General features: G+C 48.6%; 1 protein-coding gene across 1 annotated transcript in view; it reads left to right on the top strand.

The window, feature by feature from the left end:
• The window catches only part of SPTBN2 (spectrin beta, non-erythrocytic 2), a 49,461-nt gene that overhangs the window by 17,732 nt on the left and 15,875 nt on the right, over positions 1–15,854 (top strand). Inside the window, exons 8-18 of the mRNA XM_006171311.2 lie at positions 2,033–2,145; positions 2,282–2,469; positions 4,550–4,667; positions 5,503–5,661; positions 5,983–6,285; positions 7,771–7,924; positions 8,118–8,988; positions 12,962–13,099; positions 13,743–14,499; positions 14,979–15,181; positions 15,539–15,629. Coding sequence (XP_006171373.1) covers positions 2,033–2,145; positions 2,282–2,469; positions 4,550–4,667; positions 5,503–5,661; positions 5,983–6,285; positions 7,771–7,924; positions 8,118–8,988; positions 12,962–13,099; positions 13,743–14,499; positions 14,979–15,181; positions 15,539–15,629 — 3,095 coding nt within the window. The remainder of the gene's footprint in view (positions 1–2,032; positions 2,146–2,281; positions 2,470–4,549; positions 4,668–5,502; positions 5,662–5,982; positions 6,286–7,770; positions 7,925–8,117; positions 8,989–12,961; positions 13,100–13,742; positions 14,500–14,978; positions 15,182–15,538; positions 15,630–15,854) is intronic.

The following is a 15,854-nucleotide window of genomic DNA, read 5'->3' on the forward strand; positions in this document are numbered from 1 at the left end:
TCAATATTATCCTCAATTTATGGAAGAGAAGACTTGGCCTGTAAAGGTTGAATGACTTGCCCTAAGCTATCCATCTGGAGGAAATGAGATTTAAATTCAGGCAGACTGACTCCAGAGACTCAGCTATCTCTCTGGCAAAACAGAGATCATTCTTGGTGCAGCCAGAACAGAGGAAGAGAGAAGGGTCAAGTGACTACCCTGCTGGAAGCCCTCCTTTTTAAGCTCCCTGGAGGGTTGTTGATCTTGTTCATTTGCTTCCTGTTTTTCTACCCTACCTGCTACCCCATCTCCTATGTCCTCTTAGTCCAGAATGACAAACCTCAACTAATTAGTGGTGGAAGTAGTCTAAATACAGTGTTGCTTGGTGAGCTTTTGGGAAGCATGGCTCTAATATAAAATACTGAAGTAACGCTAAGTATTCTAGAACTTCCTGAGGTGACTTCAAAGGCTCCTGCCTCTGTGTTTTCAGAGGTAGTCTCGTAGTTTTACCTTTAGGTAGGATAAAATATGGCCTCATTAAGAGTTGGGATTTTTGGGGCCAGTAGGTGGCATGGTGCTTAAGGCACTGGATTTCCACACGGCTGACTGCAGTGAGAGTCCTGGACCTGGTGGCTTGCTTTCTCATTTTCTCTCTCTGTCTGTCTGTCTGTTCAAAACTAAAATTGATAATTAATAAATAAATAAGATTGAAAAAAAGAAGAAGAGCTGGGATTTCAAGTCATAGTCAGCCTTGGTCATGTGTTAGAAGCTGAATTGGCTTGAAAGACACTCACCTCCCTAGGCCCATGGCTGAGCTTTGGGATTGAGATTAGAAATGATCATGACCATGCCTCTAGGTGGTGCTGAGAGCTGGCCTCTGTCACTGCTATGCTGCCAGGGCTCACTGGGCCGGTCACTCAACACCCTAGGTTCAGGAGGTTTAGTTCGTACCTTCCATCCTGCTGCCCCTGAATCTCACTTCTTAGACATCTTTATAGCCTGTAAATCTGTAATCTATCCTCATATGCAAATATGATTTCATTTGTCTTTTTTTTTTTTGAGAGATTTTCACTGTAGGGCGCGTGCACTCGCCAGACAGACAGAGAGAGACATAGAGACAGAAAGCGAGAAATCATCCCCCAGGGGGGATGGTCACGCCGCAATCCCTTCTCCTCCATTCTCCTCTCAGGATCTTGGGCACGCACGTACACGCGCCCGGCATGAGTTTTAAGCCACCGGGTCCGGGACACAAACCACGGTCGACTACGTGGGATTCCAGTGACATAGCCATTACGCTAACTGCTGGTTCCCATTTGTTTTTTTTTTTTTAAGAATTATTTTTATTTAACTTTATTTATTATTATTTGTTTTAATTTGACCAGAGAAAGACAGAGAAAGAGAAAGTAAGAAAGCAAGCTGTCAGGTCCAAGACTCAAACCATGGTTAGTCATGTGGAAGTCCAGGATCTTTAACCACCACACCACCTGCTCACCACCCTCCCTTTTCTGTTTAGGTTTTTGTCATAAGGTATGTGCATTCACCAGAAAGAGAAATGAGAAGGGAAGTGAGACGGAAAGTGAGAAATCACCCCTAAGGGTGGATGGCCATGCCTCAATTCCTTCTCCTCTTGGGATGTTGGACATGCATGATTTTCAAGTCACTAGGCCCGGGTCTTGAACCACACTTGGTCATGTAGAGCCCAGTGCCTTAACCACCATGCCACCTGCTGGCCCCTCGAATGCTATTTCTTTTCTTGCTTTCCTTCCCTCAAGTTTTGGTCTCCACTCAGAACACTGGGTAAAAACCTTGAGCTTCAGGTGTTTGTACTCTGCTTGGAAAGCCTTCCAAGAGACACAGGGGAAAAGATTGAACTTCTTAGTGTCCTTTTCACTCAAATGGGTGAGTTGTCACTTTGCTATAAATGAATATGGAGAGGTGTAGGCCTTAGAGGACTAGAAAGGCGCCAGGCTTGGGATAAGTGATACAAATTGTAGGTGTATCTTGGGAGACAGGTTTCTACTCTCTGCCTGACTCAAGCAGTCTTTTTTCTCAGATGTGAATGTGGATCAACCGGACGAGAAGTCGATCATTACCTATGTGGCTACTTACTACCACTACTTCTCCAAGATGAAGGCCCTGGCTGTGGAAGGCAAAAGAATTGGCAAGGTACTCCCCACCACAGGACAGTAGGCATGAAGACCAGAGGAGGCCTAGTCCAGGGGTCAGGGACAGGGTGGAACTGCAGAACCAAGCCAGGGACCCTGTGAGCAGGACCCTCATGTGCCTGTCCCCTGTCTCATAGGTGCTAGACCACGCCATGGAGGCAGAGCGCCTGGTGGAGAAGTATGAGTCCCTGGCTTCAGAGCTGCTGCAATGGATCGAACAAATGATTGTGACCCTCAATGACCGGCAGCTGGCCAATTCCCTGAGCGGAGTACAGAACCAGCTGCAGTCCTTCAATTCCTATCGCACAGTGGAGAAACCGCCCAAGTAGGTGCCCCCTGGGCCCCAGCCTGCCAAGGCATGCCCATCCTGAACTGTGCTTCCACGAGAGGAAGCTTAAATTGGGGCAGCCTTTTGGGAGGGAAATTTGGCAGTACATAAATACCATAGCGGCTCATTCTCCCAACTCAAAGCACCAAAAGCATCGAAACAACGTAGCTGTTCCAAAATAATTCTGTTAAACAATCAGCCATTTTTAAAAATCATGCCGTGGAAATGATTGCTGTGCTGTGTCAAGTCGGTGTGTTCCATCAGATAGGATTACCAGTCAGGGTGTTGCAGCAGTTCAGTCCCTGTCTGGGGACAGGTGAGACTAGATCTGATAGGCAGGTCACAACCAGCAACACAGGGGGTGTGGCTGGTAACTCGAGCACTCTCGAGGTTCTAATCGTTTCTATATTTTAGCCATTAACTAATGGCAGCCTAGAATTGCCGTTAGGTGATTCTGTTCTGTTCATGATAAAATTTTTATGTTTTTTCTATCACCAAGTTCTTTTGGAATATATGTTGGCTCCAAAACTAATTAATCCAGAAAACAGTTGTTCCTATACATTCTAGGGAGTGATTTAAGGTGCACCTTTGGCTCAGAAAGTCCTCTTCTGGATATTAAACAAAGATGTAGCTTCAAGGCTATTCACCAACATGAGCTTTGTAAAAGAAAAATAAGTCACAGAACTACCAATGAAAATCATTGTAGAAATGTGTTTATCGACATGAAAAATTGGTGAAGAAACAGGCTACAAGAGTTCTATGGGTCTAGCTGTGGTGGCACAAGTGAAAGGGCACTGCTGCATGATGGTGAGAGCATATGGGAGCCCTGAGTTCATTTCCCAGCCCAACCTGAACAGACTTTGTACCTGTGGTCCTAGCTAGCTGGGAGCCTGGGGAAGGAAGAACTGACCCTGTCAGAAATACCCATCTCTCCCTTCTTTTCCCTCCTATTCTCTCTCTCTCTCTTCCTCTAAAAAGAGAGAGAAAGATGTTTTTGTTTGTTTGTTTGTTTTTTATGTGGAGACAAAGAACAAAACACTAAACACTCTGGATTTCAAATTCAGCTCTGTGCTTAGGGATTATGAATGTTAGGCAACTTGTTGAGCCTCGCTGTGTCTCCTTTTTCCCATCTGGAAAATGGGAGTAATGAGAGATTGTAGATACCAATGAGAAGTATATGAGGTAATAAAGTCTGAGTGCTGGCCTGACTCATGGTAGGTGAGACCTTAAGAGATGTTACATGGTTACATTGTGACCTTATCTGTATAAAACAAGAAACAAATGTGCACATATAAAAGTTATCAGTTGTTGGGACCAGCAGTTGGTGTAATGGCTATGTCATTGGACTCCCACGTAGTCAACCATGGTTCAAGTCCTGGACCCGGTGCCTTAAACTCACACTGGGCGCATGTGCGTGCTTACCCAAGATCCTGAGAGGAGAATAGAGGCAAAGTGATTGCAGCGTGGCCATCCCCCTTGGGAAGGTGATTTCTCGCTTTCTGTCTCTCTGTCTCTGTCTTTCTGGTGAGTGCATGCCCCCTATAGCAAAAACCTCTCCAAAAAAAAAAAAAAAAGTTATCAGTTGTTCTCTCTGTATGGTGTTTAGTTGGAGTTTTTGTTTTGTTTTATTTGGGTTTAGTTTTTGCTATAAGGGTGCATGCACCCACTTGGAAAGAGACAGGCAGACAGACAGAGAGAGAGAGAGAGAGAGAGAGAGAGAAAGAAAGTACCATCCAGGGGGCATGACTATGCTGCAATTCCTTCTCCATTCTCCTCTCAGGATTTTTGGGCACATATGTACATACACCTGGTGTGTCTTTCAAGCTTCCTGATCTGGACTAGAACCTTGAAGTCAACCATGTGGGTTCCAGCTGCCTTAACTACCATGCCACCTGTTGGTCCAGTGTTCGGGTTTTAAAATGATGTTTTTTTTGGTTTGCCAGTGTTTTCTGGCTTTCACACAAAGAGTTTGTGTTGCCTTTACACAAAGAAAAGCAATGTGGGACACTTCATTTTAAAGAGTGAAGGTGCCCCTTGTGACCTTTCACTCTGACCTCAAACTGGCCTCCTACCTCAGGTTCACTGAGAAGGGGAACTTGGAAGTGCTACTCTTCACCATCCAGAGCAAGCTACGGGCCAACAATCAGAAAGTCTACACACCCCGCGAGGGCCGGCTCATCTCCGACATCAACAAGGTCAACACATCCCTCTCTGTTCCACAGATGTCCTTTGAGGCATCCCCTGGCCAACATGCCTTTGACATATGATCAAACCAAGGCCATCTTGACCTCCACTAAGCCCTCCTCCCTACCACTCGAACCCTTTCCAGCTGCCCACACTACCCTGTCCCACCAGATGGGACTCTTGTGTTCTTTCAACACTGCACCCCCTTTCTCCTCAGTCTGATACTCCACCTGGGGTCACATAACAAAATTGTACCCCACGTCCCTTATCTTGTTCAACAAGTCCCCAGCTTACTAACCTGACTTTAATTTTTTTCACAATGTTATTAATAAAAGTAAAAATAAGGGTCACCCATAGTCCAACACCACAAACAAATCAGTTTCCATTGTTTAGAAGCACACATCATTTTATTTTTTAATTTGCCTGAGGGTGCATGTGCTCACTAGAGAGAGAGACAGACAGAGAGAGACAGGGAGAAAATGAGAAAGCATCCCTTCATAGAGTATAGTCATGCACAACCTCTTTTCCTCCATTTTTCCCTTTCAGGATTTTGGGCATGCATACACAAGGCATGTTTTTTCAAGCCACTAAATTTAGGGCTAGAACCACACTGATAGCCTTGTGGGATCCAGCCACCTTAACCACCACATACCAGCTGTCCCATCACACATTCTCTACATGGCTTCATAGCACTCCAAGCGCCAACTCTGTTTCTCAGACTAATATACACGTTGTGGCGTTTCTGTGGCCGCAGCTTCTGTGGAACTTATCATGTACCCCTAGCCCTGTGACCTCCCCCCACCACCACCCAGGCCCTTCCACACTAACCCTGTGCCCACTGCGCAGGCTTGGGAGCGGCTTGAGAAAGCCGAGCATGAGCGTGAGCTGGCCCTGCGCACGGAGCTGATCCGCCAGGAGAAGCTGGAGCAGCTGGCAGCCCGCTTCGACCGCAAGGCCGCCATGCGGGAGACCTGGCTCAGCGAGAACCAGCGCCTGGTGTCCCAGGTGGGATGGGGTCTCTTGGGACATTCGGGCTTGTCAGGAGAAATGAAAGAAACACTGGTGGATAAGGAGCCCCACAGGGTGGGGAGGTGATGAAACACAAATTCTATCATGCAGGGAACAAGACCAAGCTAGCCAGGAGCTGGGGCCAGAGGCTTGAACAGAAGAAAGGGTCAGTCAGATGGATCAGGATGTGATAGCGGGGAAATGTAGAATCACCTCATGGAGTTGGCGTCCCACAGCTGAAGCGCTTGGCAGGACGTACGGGCTGAGCAGAGGCCCTGACCCTTGGTTCCCAAGCCTTCCCCTGTGCCCCTGCCATAGGACAACTTTGGGCTGGAGTTGGCAGCGGTCGAAGCAGCAGTGCGAAAGCACGAAGCCATTGAGACAGACATCGTGGCCTACAGTGGCCGGGTACAGGCAGTGGATGCCGTGGCAGCGGAGCTGGCTGCTGAGCACTACCATGACATTAAGCGCATCGCAGCGCGGCAGCACAACGTGGCAAGGCTCTGGGACTTCTTACGCCAAATGGTGGCTGCCCGGCGGGGGGGGCTACTCCTTAACCTGGAGCTGCAAAAGGTGCTTCAGGACCTGCTCTACCTCATGGACTGGATGGAGGAGATGAAGGTACCGGGGGACACTCTGGGTAGGGTCAGATGGTCAGGAGTTGTGGGGGTACGACAACTCATGTGTTCGCTCATTTGCTCCACAGATCTCTGTAGGGCATATACTGGGACAGGGCCCTGCTCCAGTTCCGATGAACAGGACAGATGGGCTCCTGTCTGCACTGGGCTCATATTCTAATGGGAGAAGACTGATGATAAAACTCATGGATCTATTCATAAATAAAATAAAGAGCGTTCATAAAGCCCACAAGGAGAGTAGAACAGGATGATGGGGTGACTGCAAGGCCTCTCAGAAAATTAAGCTAAGACCTGAATAATGTAAGAAGTCAGACTGAGGAAATAGTGTTCCAGGCAGAAGGTACAGCTAGGCAAAAGCCCTAGGACTATAAAATATGGCCTGTTTGGGATCAGAAGGAAGGCCAGTGGGCTATAAGGATGAGGAGAGGGCCCTATGGAAGGAGGTAAGGGAGGGTGTGGTCAGGTCACTTATGGCCTTACAAGCCTGGTCAAGGAGTTTTCATTTTATAGAAACATGGTACAACTGAAGTGATTAGAAGGTGTTGAGAAGGGGAAAGACATGATTCTGCCTAGTCCTTTTTTATTTATTATTTTTATTAGATTTTTGCTGTAGGGCATATACATAAACCAGAGAGACAGAAAGGGAGAAATCACCCCCCAGGGGAAATGGCCACACCGCAGTCCCTTCTCCTCCATTCTCCTCTCAGGATTTTGGGCATCCATGCATATGCACAAGGTGTGAATTTTAAGCCGCTGGGTCTTGGACTTAAACCGCAGTTGACTACATGGGAGGCCACTGACATAACCATTACACCATCTGCTGGTCCCCTGCCTGATCCTTTTTAAAAGGTCCCTTTGGCTGGACCAGCAGGTGGCATGGTAGTTAAAGCATTGGACTCTCACAGGGCTGACCATGGTTAGAGTCCTGGACAAATCAGCTTGAAAATCAAATCATAAGAGGAGAATAGAAAAGGGCATGGCCATTCCCCTGGGGGGTCATTTCTCATTTTCCCTCTGTCTCTCTCTCTCTCTGTCTTCAGCAAGTGCACATACCCAATGGCAAAAACCTTAAAAAAAAAAAAAAAAGTTGCTTTGGCTACTGTGTGAGGAAGGCCTGTGCACGGCCAGAGTGGGAGCAGAGGGACCAATTCTCTAGGTGGGAGGTAGGCATAGGATGGATCTGGGAGAGATGCTGAAGTGTGCTGGGACACTGGAGGCAGAGCTCCAATGACAGGGAGGGTGTCAGTGATTTTGGGGGCTGAGAAGATGAGTCACAGTTAAGATCCCAGGTGCAGCATTTAGTAACCAAGTGCTGCATAGGAAGGGAGTTGAGGATAAGGAGGTGAGATGCCAGGACAGAACTGGGGTGTCCCTAGGCACATGCGTGCCTAGCTTGGAGGGAGCTGGGGCTGGGGGGGGGGAATGGCAGCTCTCAGATGAGTATGGACATGCCCCCTGTGCCTGGCAGAGCCAACTGCAGTCTCAGGACCTGGGCAAGCACTTGGCTGGAGTGGAGGACCTGCTGCAGCTGCATGAGCTGGTAGAAGCAGACATTGCCGTGCAGGCCGAGAGGGTGCGGGCTGTCAGTGCCTCTGCTCTGCGCTTCTGCGACCCAGGAAAAGGTGAAAATGGGAAGGCGCTGAAAAAGGGAGGGTCTGGGAAGGATAGTATTAAGAGTCGAAGGAGAAGACTAGGAAGACCTGGGGGCAAGAAAGATGAAGGGTGGGTGACATGTGACAGAGGTAGAGCAAGGGTGATGGATCCAACCAGGACTGGTGGATGACGGCTTTCCACCCCCTGCCATGACTTTTTCAGAGTACAGGCCCTGTGATCCGCAACTGGTTTCAGAGCGGGTGGCCACCCTGGAGCAGAGCTATGAGGCCCTGTGCAAATTGGCAGCGACTAGGAGAGCACGTCTGGAGGAGTCGCGGCGTCTCTGGCGTTTCCTCTGGGAAGTGGGAGAGACCGAGGCCTGGGTGCGGGAGCAGCAGCACCTCCTGGCCTCAGCCGAGACAGGCCGGGACTTGACTGGTGTTCTTCGCTTGCTCAACAAGCATACAGCCCTGCGGGGTGAGATGAGTGGCCGGCTGGGACCCCTGAAGCTCACCCTGGAGCAGGGCCAGCAATTGGTTGCCGAGGGTCACCCTGGGGCAAGCCAGGCCACTGCCCGCGCGGCTGAGCTCCAAGCACAGTGGGAGCGGCTAGAGGCACTGGCTGAGGAGCGTGCCCAGCGGCTCGCCCAAGCCGCCAGCCTCTACCAGTTCCAAGCAGATGCAAATGACATGGAAGCATGGTTGGTGGATGCACTGCGCCTGGTGTCCAGCCCTGAGCTGGGGCATGATGAGTTCTCTACACAAGCTCTGGCCAGGCAGCATCGGGCTCTGGAGGAGGAGATTCGGGGTCACCGGCCAACCCTAGATGCCTTGAAGGAACAGGCTATGGCCCTACCTCCTGCACTAAGCCACACACCCGAGGTACAAGGCAGGGTGCCCACCCTGGAGCAGCACTATGAGGAGCTGCAGGCCCGGGCGGGCGAGCGGGCACGGGCCCTGGAGGCAGCTCTGGCACTCTACACCATGCTCAGTGAGGCCGGGGCCTGCGGACTCTGGGTGGAGGAGAAGGAGCAGTGGCTCAACGGGCTGGCCCTGCCTGAGCGTCTTGAGGACCTGGAGGTTGTGCAGCAAAGGTAGGGCCCCGTAAGCTTTAGCGGTATTATGGGGCAGACCAGGTGATGGTGGGTCCTATCATAAACTATCCCCCTTGAATCTTTTTAAAAATTATTTCTTTAACTTTAATTATTATTATAATTTTTTTTCAATTTGACTAGATTGAGAGAGAGAAGGAAAGTGAAAAAGCAAGCCGCCAGGTCCGGGACTCGAACTGCAGTTAGCCCTATGAGAGTCCAGTGCCTTAACCACCACGCCACCTGCTGCCCCCCCCTTGAGGCTTAATAGTTAATCTAGTTTTAATAAAAAATGTGAAATGTACTCAAAAGTAGAGAACATTATACTACAAAACTCTATGTATTCATCAGTCAGATTCATTCATCATTGATATCTTCCTCTATTCGATTTGCCTCCCTTTTAAAAGGTAAATTCTCCAAATAAGAGGACTTCAAACAGTTTATAGAAAATGGAATTAAAGTATGAGTTTATTCTAGTGAAAAAAAATGTTGAGTGCTGGCCCCATGGCTTAGTGGTTAAGTGAGGTGTATTGCACCTGGCTGACCATACAGTTTGAGTCCTAGACCTAGCAGTTTGGACAATATGCAAGACATGTATGCCCAAAATTCTGACAGAATGGAGAAATGGAGGAGACGGGCTTGTGGCATGACCATATCACTGAGAGGTGCTTTCTCCTTCTCCCTCCTCTCTCTGTGTCTCTGACTGGCAAGCACACTCACCCTCTGGCAAATGGAAAAAAAAAAAAAATCGAAATGGATGCACTTTTTCATGATACACATTTTCCATAAGCTTTTTGCAGACCCCTTATGTCGTTTCACTCCTACATTTTTCAGGATGCACCCTGTAAGAAATATGAAGACACATTCTTACATGTGTATTTTTGCATTACGTGTGTAGACTCAAAATAGCTGATGCAGGGCCAGCAGGTGGCATGGTGGTTAAAGCACTGGATTCCTACATTGCTGACTGTGGTTAAAGTCCCAAACCTCGTGACTTAGAAATCATGCTCGGCGCATGTGTGCACATGCCCAAAATTTTGGGTGGAGCACAGAGGAGAAGGGATTGCAGCATGGCCATCCCTTCTGGGGAATGATTTCTCACTGTCCCTCTCTCTGTCTCTCTCCGGCAAGTGCATGCCCCTTATGGCAAAAAAAAAAAAAAAAAGAAAGAAAGAAAGAAAACTTGAAAGAAATTATCAATAAAAACATGCTGGGCATATGTGCATGCATGCCCAAAATCTTGAGAGGAGAATGGAGAAGAAGGGATTGCAGTGTGGCCATCTATCCTGGTGGGAGGTGAGGAGGCAATTTCTCACTTTCCCTCTCTCTGTCTCTCTCCAGAGAGTACACATGCCCTATGGTTTAAAAAAATAATAATAATTAAAATTTTAAAAATGAAGTTTTAAGATTACAAACCTTGGGGCTAACAGGTGGCGTGGTGGTTAAGGGTTCTGGGCTTCCACATGGCCAACCGCTGTTCAAGTCCCAGAACTGGCAGGTTGCCTTCTTACTTTCCCTGTCTCTTTCTCTCTCTTACTCTGTCCCTCTCGGGTCAAATTTAATTAATTAATTAATTAATTAAAAATTAAATAAAATAATTCTTTAAAAAAAAAGATTAGAAACCTTTTAGACAGAAACACTGAATACTATTTCACAAAATAGCTTTATTTACAAAATAATAAACCTTAAAATAACTGAGGACATTTTTCCTTTTTTTGGAGAGGTTTTTGCTATATGGTGTGTGTGATCACCAGAAAGACAGAGAGCCAGAAAGCAAGAAATCACCCCCCGCCACGGGGGATGGCCTCGCCACAATCCCTTCTCCTCCATTCTCCTCTAGGGATCTTGGGCATGCACACACACACACGCCCAGCGTGAGTTTAAGCCACCAGGTCCAGGACTCGAACCGCAGTCGACTACATAGGAGTCCAGCAACATAGCCATTACACCAACTGCTGGTCTCGAGGACATTTTTTCTTATAGAACCACAATACCAATATCACCTAGAACAAAATGATCAATTCCACACAAGTTTATCTACTATCAACTTATAATCAAATTTCCTGGGAGTTTAAAGGTATAATTAAAGGTTTTTAAGTTTTCAAGACATCTTATTGGACTAGACCCATGGCCTAGAAGTTAAGGGAGACAGATCCCTCATGACTGACTATGTGGTCTGAATCCTGGTGCTAGCAGCTTTAAAAATACACCACAAGCATGTGTTTGTGTGCCCCCAAATCCCGACAGGATAGAGAAGCAGAGAAGGGATTACGGCATGGCCATGTCCCATTGGGAAGTGCTTTTTCCCTTTCCCTCTCTCTGTTTCTCTCTGGCAAGGACCTGTGCCCTCTAGTGAGTAAGAATGAAAAAAAAAAATCCTACTAGCAGTATATTCATTGGGCCAATTGCAGCCTATTGTCTATTTTTTTTTTTTTTTTTGGAGAGATTTTCACTGTGGGGCGCGTGCACTCGCCAGACAGACAGAGACATAGAGACAGAAAGCGAGAAATCACCCCCCAGGGGGGATGGTCACGCCGCAATCCCTTCTCCTCCATTCTCCTCTCGGGATCTTGGGCACACACACACACACGCCCGGCGTGAGTTTTAAGCCACCGGGTCCGGGACACGAACCGCGGTCGACTACGTGGGAATCCAGCGACATAGCCATTACGCTAACTGCTGGTTCCCCCTATTGTCTATTTTTGTAAATAAAGTTTTGTTGGAATAGAGCCATGCTCATTTGTTTATGTATTGTCAGTGGTTGCCTTCACATAACAGCAGCAGAGTTAAATAGTTGTGGCAGAGACTGTGTGACTCACAAAGCCTGAAATATTTACTATCTGGCTCCTTACAGAAAGTGTGTGCTAACCCTACCCTATTAGAGTGTAAAATATCTCTGCGAGAAATCATACTTCACATCTTTATCACTTAGGCAGATATTTTTGGTTCTCATTTCTTTTTTAAACATATGTGAAGGAACTGCAAAAAAGTTCATGAAAGGCCAGCCCCATAGGGCAGTGGTTAAGTGCTATGCATGGCAAACCAGGTCCCACATGGCCAACTGCAATTCAAATCCCAGCCCAAGTGGCTTGAAAACATGCTGGATATGTGTGCATGAGTGCTCAAGATCCTGAGAGGATGGGAAAAAGGAGGAAGGCAAATTGTGGTGTGATCATGCCCCATTGGAGACTGCTTCCTCTGTCTTCCCCCTCTCCAATGAGTACACACATACACTGGTAAATTTTTTTTAAGTTGGTAGGAAAATAGAATTAAAGTGTGCATTTATTTTGGTGCAAAAATTTTTGAAATCCATGTACTTTCCATGAACTTTTGAAGACTCCGCATATTAATAGGCTGAGACCTAGATGGGAAGCCAAGGGGTAAGTCTCAGGAGGATAAGAGAGGTGCTGTTGAAAGGTAGAGCCCTAAGCCAAGATTTAGTTTGACTTGTACAGTTTTTCCTGACCTTTTAACTTTCACCATCTTTTTTTTTTTTTTTTTTTTTAATTTGCTAGGTTGTGCACTTGCTGGAGGGAGGGAGAGAGAGAGAGAGAGAGAGAGAGAGAAAAAGTGAGAAAGCACCCTCCCACTATGAGGGATGGTCATGCCACAATTCCTTCTCCTCTATCTCTCCCTCCTTTTGAAATTTGGGTGCACACAGATACACCTGGCATGTTTTTCAAGTCACCAGGTCCAGGACTCATACCACAGCCAACCATGTGGGATCTAGCCATTTTAACCACCACACTACTGGCTGGCTCAACTTCCACCATCTTTTTGAGCAGCTCTAGAGAAGACAGGTCTTCTACTTGTTTAGGGGAAATAGGGGCTCCTCCCTTCACTGGCAGATACTATGAACTTTGTAGGCTAAGAAGTGCTAAGACTGCTATTCATGAGCCTCATGTTAAAGGAGAAGATTTTCTCATGGGCGTCTCAGGCCTCCCACCACTCATACCCAACTCTTCCACCTCCTCAGGTTCGAGACCCTGGAGCCTGAAATGAATGCCTTGGCAGCACGAATTACTGCAGTGAATGACATTGCTGAGCAGTTGTTGAAACCCAACCCCCCGGGCAAGGACCGCATTGTCAACACCCAGAAGCAGCTCAATCACAGGTGGGCTTGGGAGAGCAGGCCTGGGTGACAGAGAAAGAATGAAGCAGATGGGAATGCAATTGGAAATGAGTGTTGTAGAGCCTGGAAATGTGGCTAAAAAAGGAGAAAGGAAGCCATTCTGGAATATGCTGGGGGTGGTGCAGAAATGATGAAAGAGATGAAAAGGGTTGAAAGTAGTCTGAAGAGGCTGGTGGATGGACTGGACAAAGAACAATCAAAAATAGGAGTCAGGGAGGATGAGTGGGGAACAGCCCCTATAAAAAAGCAGATGTGGGAGCTAGCAGGTGGCATGGAAGTTAAGAGAGCTGGATCCCACATGGCAACAGTGTGTGGTTCAAGTCCTCAACCCAGTGACTTGAAAAACACGCTGAACACATGTACATGTGTGCCCAAAATGCCGAGAGGAGAATGGAGAAGGGACTGTGGTGTGGCTATCTCCCCTGGGGGATGATTTCACACACTCTCTCTCTGTCTCTCTCCAGCAAGCACATGCACCCTACAGCAAACTTAAAAAAACGAAAGGCAGATGCAGGTGCATAGAATATACCAAGAGAAAGAAGCAGGGAAGAAGCTTTCAAATATACCTAGACAAGGCAGGAAAGCTGAGCAACTGTTAATGCCAGACCTTACCCCCTACTCTCAGGTGGCAGCAGTTTCGGTCCCTGGCAGATGGCAAGAAGGCAGCTCTGACCTCAGCCCTGAGCATCCAGAACTACCACCTAGAGTGCACAGAGACCCAGGCCTGGATGAGAGAAAAGACGAAGGTCATTGAGTCCACCCAGGGCCTGGGCAATGATCTGGCTGGTGTACTGGCCCTGCAGCGTAAGCTGGCCGGCACTGAGCGGGATCTGGAGGCCATCGCCGCCCGGGTAGGGGAACTGACTCGAGAAGCAAATGCCCTGGCTGCTGGCCACCCAGCCCAAGCCCCTGCCATCAACTCCCGGCTTGGAGAGGTGCAAGCTGGCTGGGAGGACCTTCGGGCCACCATGCGGCGTCGAGAGGAATCACTGGGTGAGGCACGGCGGCTGCAGGACTTCCTGCGTAGCTTGGATGACTTCCAGGCTTGGCTGGGCCGCACTCAGACCGCTGTGGCCTCTGAAGAAGGGCCAGCCACTCTGCCAGAGGCAGAGGCCCTCCTGGCCCAACATGCAGCCCTGCGGGGAGAGGTGGAGCGGGCCCAGAGCGAGTACAGCCGGCTGCGGGCCTTGGGCGAGGAGGTGACCCGGGACCAGGCTGATCCCCAGTGCCTCTTCCTGCGGCAGCGGCTAGAAGCCCTGGGAACCGGCTGGGAGGAGCTGGGCCGGATGTGGGAGAGCCGGCAAGGCCGCCTGGCCCAGGCCCATGGCTTCCAGGGATTCCTGCGGGATGCTCGGCAGGCTGAGGGTGTGCTCAGCAGCCAGGTGAGAGCCCAGGGGCAAAGTCCCTACCGGGAGGAAGTGGAAGATAGGGACCAGGGGGAAATGTGAAGTGTGGTGGATGGGGAGCAAAATACTGGTGGGTTGAGGAAGCAGGATGAGTAGGAAGGACATGTGAGAAAAATAAGACAATGAGAATGAGAAAAATAAGAAATAAGTATAACTCACCAGAACTGACTTTGGAAGAAGTGGAAAGCCTGGCTATTCATAAAGCTATTAAAGACCAAATCAGTAGCTAAAATAAGGTGAAACAGAATTTAGACAGGTGAAGTCCTCCAGCTCAGCTCTCTGGTAACTTTCTGAGACTCCATATCAGCAGGTACCCTCCACCTCTATCTTCAGAGCTATGCAAGCTACTCACCCTATCTCCAGTGGGCCCCTGTGTCTCAGATGTGGCAGGAGGTTCCTTCTGAGGTTTGGATTATGCTTTGAGAACTGAGAGCCATCTTACCCCTTCTACACAGGAATATGTCCTATCACATACGGAGATGCCAGGGACACTCCAGGCTGCTGATGCTGCCATAAAAAAACTGGAAGACTTCATGAGCACCATGGATGCCAGTGGGGAGCGAATCCGTGGGCTCTTGGAGGCTGGGCGCCAGCTGGTGTCTGAGGGCAATATCCATGCCGAGAAGATTCAAGAGAAGGCAGGCTCCATTGAGAGGAGGTATGAGAGAAATAGGAGCCCACGAGGGAGACAAGTGAAAGCAGATGGCCTCAGTGGTGGAGAATGTGGCACAGGCAGAACAACAGATGGGGGTGGGCGCCAACAAATAAGTAGAAGAAGAAGAGCCAGGTGGCTGGAGAGGGAGGGACTCAACCCTGAGCTAAAAGTTTCACCTCCCCACTAGGGCAAAATGAAGTCAAACTAAGCTAGCAGGCCTGGAAATCAGAATTCCTGAACGGTCTTGTGCTCCTAGAAGTATAGCCCCACAGTAGGAGGACTGATGGCTTCCAGGTTAGCTAAAGGGTCAGAACCCCTGCATAGCAAATTCAAGGGTTTCACAAGGGGCTGTCATTGCAGACACAAGAAGAATCAAGAAGCAGTGCAGCAGCTGTTGGGCCGTCTCCGGGACAACCGAGGGCAGCAGCATTTCTTACAAGATTGTCATGAGGTGAGGCTCTCAGTTTCCTGATGTCCCCCATGACGTTTTCTAGTCGTCCCTTTCCCACAATCCATGTCTCCCTCTTTGAGCCTAGAATAAGTGTACTACAGTGTTAGTAGAATGTGTGAGCTCCTTCATGGCTTCCTCCCAAGTCTACACTTCCTCTGGCTCACCCTCGCCCCCTTTTATGCCCCAATTCCCGCCTTCTGAAATATCCTCTGCTCTTCTGCATTC

Source organism: Tupaia chinensis, unplaced genomic scaffold, assembly GCF_000334495.1.
Source record: "Tupaia chinensis unplaced genomic scaffold, TupChi_1.0 Scaffold149501_1, whole genome shotgun sequence".
Classification (NCBI taxonomy): Eukaryota; Metazoa; Chordata; class Mammalia; order Scandentia; family Tupaiidae; genus Tupaia; species Tupaia belangeri.